General features: G+C 41.5%; 1 protein-coding gene across 5 annotated transcripts; it reads right to left on the bottom strand.

The window, feature by feature from the left end:
- Positions 1-3,148: 3,148 nt before the first annotated feature.
- On the bottom strand, positions 3,149-4,743 carry LOC133924291 (protein AUXIN-REGULATED GENE INVOLVED IN ORGAN SIZE-like). Of its 5 annotated transcripts, none has more exons than XR_009910793.1 (3): positions 4,457-4,743; positions 4,290-4,377; positions 3,149-3,922 (listed from the first exon to the last, which is right to left on the bottom strand). XR_009910793.1 is itself a non-coding variant. In XM_062369760.1 (3 exons), the coding sequence occupies exon 3, from the start codon at positions 3,764-3,766 to the stop codon at positions 3,362-3,364; it is 405 nt and encodes a 134-aa protein (XP_062225744.1). In that variant the 5' UTR covers positions 3,767-3,922; positions 4,344-4,377; positions 4,457-4,743; the 3' UTR covers positions 3,149-3,361. The 5 variants fall into 5 exon arrangements, 4 of the variants coding, with proteins under 4 accessions (XP_062225744.1, XP_062225745.1, XP_062225743.1 ...); XM_062369760.1 differs by having other exon boundaries at positions 4,344-4,377; XM_062369761.1 differs by having other exon boundaries at positions 4,348-4,377.
- Positions 4,744-5,811: the final 1,068 nt, after the last annotated feature.

Genomic DNA, 5,811 nt, shown 5'->3' with positions numbered 1-5,811 from the left:
CTTCTTCAGCTTATTTCTATGTCCAATATGTGATAACCTTTCAAGGTTTGAAATATTATATCGCATCCATGTTACTATGTTGCCTGAACAAGTATGTAGAACTAGAACAATAAATTCAGCTATCTATCAATGATTTTCGTCCAAACAATACCCTTCCATTTATTATCTCTAGTACATTACTAAGTCTAGTACTCTTCGACCTCGATTCCAAAAATTAGATAAAAATGAACAAATTAGATAAAAAATTGCAATATTATCGATTCACCCTCTTGACACATAAATACCCGATAGAAAAAAATAAAATACATAATTGATCCATGGACCTTGACATATTAAATAAAAGCTACAGCCACAACATTTCAATGAGTGCGGCTGTAAAAAAAGTCAAAAAAAATCATCTTATCTTTTAAATTGGAGCCTATAAATCAAAATATTATATTTATTCAAGACGAACGCAAAAAAAACCTAAAATCACCAATACACAGCCACGGCTTGTTATCTTGCCCATGTAGATCCCTAAGAAGAGACCATGTATTATGCTTGTCGCCCGCCTTGGATTGCCCATATATTCCGGTTAATTGCCACCCAAAACCATCATCCTCCACCATGTCCGCATCTACATGATATTTCGAAAGATCACAAAAACTTAGGTTCACCCCTTCTTCCAAACCAACGCCACCCCACCGAAAACACTCCATCTCATTCTTATCACCACCGATAACTTTTTTTTACACAGCAAAATACCACCACCACCGTTTTCTGACTCATTCCAAAAAGATAAATAAAACTCTTGCACCCATTAAATTTAAATACTAGTTCCTGCATTCTCAAGCACACGAGTGTCTTTGAGTGTGAAAGCGCATGACTTTTCTTTTTGCGATAACGCCTGATTAGTGACACTGAGCTAGGTCGCGTATTTGTCGTGCCCATCACAACCACATGTGTGGCCTAGACAATGCACTACTTCACGCTATGTCTTGCATCCTGACGAGGATATATAATTATTTATTATATATTATTATAACTACATAATATCCTAATATAGTATCCACGGTTAGGGATGAGCATTCGGGTATACCAAATTTTCGGTCTAGGTATTTCGGGTATTTTGAATTTCGGTCTTCTGAAACTAGTACCAAAATATGGTTCAAAAATTCGGTACCGAAAATGCGGGTACCCGGTACCCAAAATACCTAAATTTCTTATGGGTACTCTTTTTGTTATTTTTGGTTTGATGTTTTAGATTTATATACATTTATTAAGAAAAAGAAAAATAATAAAAGCTTACCACATGCCCTTAGTAAAGTTATCGCTTAATACCCTATCAAAGTTGTTTGTCCTAAACTACCCATATTGACCGAGGGACCATGAAATTGAGTCTCATAATCTTGTATAATGTATCACAATTCACATATCAAATGAGGGAACACGCGCTATAGGAACATATATGTATATGTCTCTTCTCAAAACAATATAACATCAAATAAAAAAGAACACTTTTCCTCTCCAGAAACACTAAATGAAAAGAACATAATGATATTTCGGGTATTTCAGGTACCCGAAGAACATACCCGATAAAAAAAAAGTCAATCATCTGGGATTCATACCCGAAATTTCAGTCTTTGGGTAATTCAGATTCGGTCTTGAGTAGTTCGGGCTCGGTTTCGATCTCGGGTATTTTTTCCCACCCCTATCCATGGTACACATGTTCTTTACTCGTTAAGTATGGTTCATAACCTCCATGGAGTAATTAAGGCATGTGTTAAAGTATTCGGTATATATTGTATCCAATAAGAAAACTAACCCCTTATTTGGTAATTAAGATTCTCCTAGATATCCGGAGGAATTACAGATCGCGAAGATTACGCGTGTAGGAGCCCAAGGGGTACGATTATCTTGCACCGACTATAAAGGAGGGGAATGAGGAACGTCCAAAACAACTCAAAGCAGAAGCCTTACAAGCCTTTCTACATCATCAACACACAAGTCAATTTGCATATTAAGAACTCCAAAGTCATGAAACCCCAATCATGCTTAGTTGGGTAGTAATCAGAGACACCCAACGAAAATCCACATCATAATAGAATCATCTGATTAGGGCTTTTACAACCTAGAATATGAAGAAATTTACATAGATCTTTAGAACTAGACACAGATACCCCCAATTGTAATATCTGTTTTTAAGATTAATCAAAGCAAGACATGATACAAAGCTATTATCCTATAATGAAGATCTGAACTTGTCTAAAAATCAGTGTCTCTATCAAAGATAGACTTGTGTGTACAACAATTATTCCTACTTATCAAATAAGTATTTGGCAGTTGATTTATTAACCAATAGTTGGCGCCATACGTCAGAATACAAGTAAGTTGGTCCCCAAAGCATATCAAGTCTCTAACAATGGCTGCGAAGATCTTGAGTGCTATAAAGATTTTGGACCTGACATCTGTGCAAGTCCGATGAGTTGCCGGAGATCACTCAAGCTCCAAGGGCAGCCTTCGCCCTCTTTTTACCGAGTTCAACACTTCCTCTAACGATGATGATGAGGAACATTATGAGGTTTAAAACTTTCTACCAACTGCGCTGATGGTCTACAGGACGATAACCTTGAGCACAATGATAATCCCGTCGTTCCAAACGGCGATGACACCCAACCTAGGGGTCTGAATCCCCCCACCCCCCTGTTCTGACTCCTGGTAACGGTCAAGGCCATGTCCTACCTTCAACACCGCCTGCTAGACAAAATGTAACTTTTTGATAACTACACTTTTTTTCTTAAAAACCTCGACTACTAATTTATATGCACTATATTTACAGAACATAGCAAAATCTGACACTCTAGATTTTTCGAGACAGGTCGACTCTTATTGTTTGAAAATTTTAAAATCAATATTAAAAAGATACGGATTGCCAATTTTAAATAGTTTGCACGAACGTATTCCTAAGAAACACTTTTCACTGGAGAAAGTAATAATTTTCATGATGAGTTTTCGGACCAATTTTCTCATGATAAATTGATTTTTCAATGGCTTACCACGGTCTCAGTCACGTTGAAATGATGTAGCATTTGATTTAAAATTATAAATCCATCAAAAGCTGTTGGAACGCAACTATGTAAATCAAGTGATATATATTAGCATGCAGAAATAGTGAAAAGAGGAAGAATTATCATTCTCTGATCTTGTGTAAACATACCAGTAACAAAACACAAATTAATTGGCAGTTTTGTTTAAAAAATACTAAAAATAACCTAAAAACGACCAGCATGCATAACATTGAGAAGGGCAGAAGGATCTTAAACTGATCCGTGCAAGAACAAATGGAAAAAACAGAACAAGGGCTGGAAAACGATGTGGTTATCTATGTCAGGTCCGCCCCACTGCGGCCGCCCGACGACGTCGGCATGAACGCCAGCACCAGCAGCACCAGCAGCATTGCCACCGGCACCAGCAACAGCATCGATGGCGGCGGCGGGAGCGGCGGCAGGACGAGCGGGAGGATCACCAGCGACGCGGTGACGCCCAGGAGCAGCAGCAACGACACCGAAAAGTACCTGGTCCAGAAGCCAGTGCTACGGCTAGCCTCCTCCTCCCCGTGGACCACTCCCTGTTCGGATGTCGAAGTGCGCGACGACGCCCCGCCGTCGCCCCAGCCTCTGCCGCTCTTCATGTCGCGGGGTGCGGCAGATGGACTGCAGTTGGGACTAGTACTGGAGATCAGTTCTTGGATGTCCTCCGGGGGCTCATTTCCTGGGCTCAAGGACATGAGGTGCGTTCAACTGATACCTTGCCCTTTGCGTGTCTTCTTGAAGTTGAAAGTACGCATGCAGTCACTGTAGTGCTAGAGTCTTAGAGTTGAAGCTTTCAATCTCATAACTATGACTGCTCGCCGAATCTGATCAGTTATTCAGATCTAGTTACCCTGTTTCGCCAAAAAAGATCTAATCAGCATATGAAGCGATCGAACTAATCAACTCCATGCGTAAGCAATACGTATGTAATTATTTCATCAGCAAGAAACGTGGTTAAAGCCACGGACAAAGGGAAGAAAACGTCCTAAAGCTGAGGCGAAAGGCACCCAATTCCTTGTTCTTTCAGAAAAGAAACCGAACCGTTGTCTGAAAGAATATACAACGAAGAAAGAGATCGAGCAGTATGGTACTCAATCCAACAATTATTAGATCATTGAACTAAGCGTACAGGACGATCGATTAACAGTTAGGTGGATCAGGCACCATGGCGCAAATCCAAACTATACATCGAACGAAAGAAAGCTCTTGATTACGCACAAACATAGGAACACACTCCGAGTTGTAGTCCAATAATTCAAGAGAGGTACGTACGTACATGCGCACGCATACAATTACATGCAAACACCTGCATAGATGCACAAGCGAAGTATATATCCATTGAAGACAAAGGCGGATGGCCATGGTTCTCGCGAGAGCTAGCATACCTGGGGAGATCGATGGCAGCAGCGTCTTTCCGTCCCAATTTTAGCCTGATACTACTACGAGGGAACCGATCCTGCGATTTGCTGATAGACCCAGCGATGGAGACAGATGGATGAGAGAGAAGTGAGAAAGAGGCTGGACGCGCCGATGCAGTGCATCTGGGGCAATTAGTCATCGCCCCCATCCAAGTTGTGGCGTTGGTGGGCGAATATTATACAGGAGCGGAGCGGCTTTCCGAAGGGATCCAGGCGAGGGTTCGTCTCCCCTGGCCGTCCTTCTCGATCGCTGCCTGCCCTCGTACGTGCTTGTCGCTGCCATGTCCTTGGTTTTTCTATGCGCCTGCCCCCGGCCCACCCCCTGCCACCTCGGTCCGATCAAAAAAATCAGTGCAACACGTACGCGCGAGCGTCAGACGCAGCAGCCGCTCCGGGCTCCGGCTCTGTTACTATCAATCGATCGGCATCTGCTTCGCCGCGCGCGGTTTTGTTAATCGTGCCGGAAATCTAGGGGCGTCTGGCGTACTACGCATTATTTCATCTGCAAAGTGAGGAGCTAGCATAGCAGCTGGGAGAATCACCGATATATCAATTAGTGTCGTGGTGACGCGGATCTGTTCTAGTAGCACTCCTCTTGTAGTTTATCGCGAATCAAATGCATGGGTGCATCCTACTTACCTAATGCTTTCCTTGTACTGCCCTCTGGTCTAAAACGGATCATTAGGTTTCGCAGTACTGTCTCTGATTCAAAATAGGATGAAGTGTAGTATGACTCGCTTGCTGTAAGCTAACATGCCTTGCCCTTGCGTAGGATTGCGAGTGTTCTCTCCAAGAACCGCCTAGGTCACGCCGCTATAGATATTATGTTTCACGTACTACCGTTGTGCTAGAACAGTTTTAAGGTTCAAATCACTTGGCTGGAGTTAACAGTTTAACACATGGCTGGAGTTAACAGTTCAACACATGCCTGCCTGAGATGTGAAGTGTTTCCTTCCAAAAAAATCCTCCGTGCATGGCATCCAGCCAAACACCCTGTATCCCTTGATTATATCACGTTGATGATTGATTGAAGAACTTGAGATAATCTCTGTCGGACCCCTCCTGGGATCTACTGTGCACATCATATAAATCTCTAGATCCATAGTGGATACGTACATTTCAAATAGATTAACATTGTAACACCCTGCATTTTAGCATTTAGAAAAAATAGCCAAAATCCACTCTTGTTCAAAACATTTCTTAAATAATTAAACCAACTTAAAATCCAAGAAATATATGTATATATTCGTATATGCATATATACATGTATATTATTATTGGACTATGAATTCCACACTTCACCGAATGTCAATTTCTAAATT

Source organism: Phragmites australis, chromosome 7 (assembly GCF_958298935.1).
Source record: "Phragmites australis chromosome 7, lpPhrAust1.1, whole genome shotgun sequence".
NCBI lineage: Eukaryota > Viridiplantae > Streptophyta > Magnoliopsida > Poales > Poaceae > Phragmites > Phragmites australis.
The sequence above is the reverse complement of the archived record's forward strand: the minus strand, read 5'-3'. Positions and strand labels throughout refer to the sequence as shown.

Bases quoted from the DNA above. Each gene is read 5' to 3' on its own strand.
- LOC133924291 (XM_062369760.1), bottom strand. From the start codon at position 3,766: ATGTCCTTGAGCCCAGGAAATGAGCCCCCGGAGGACATCCAAGAACTG.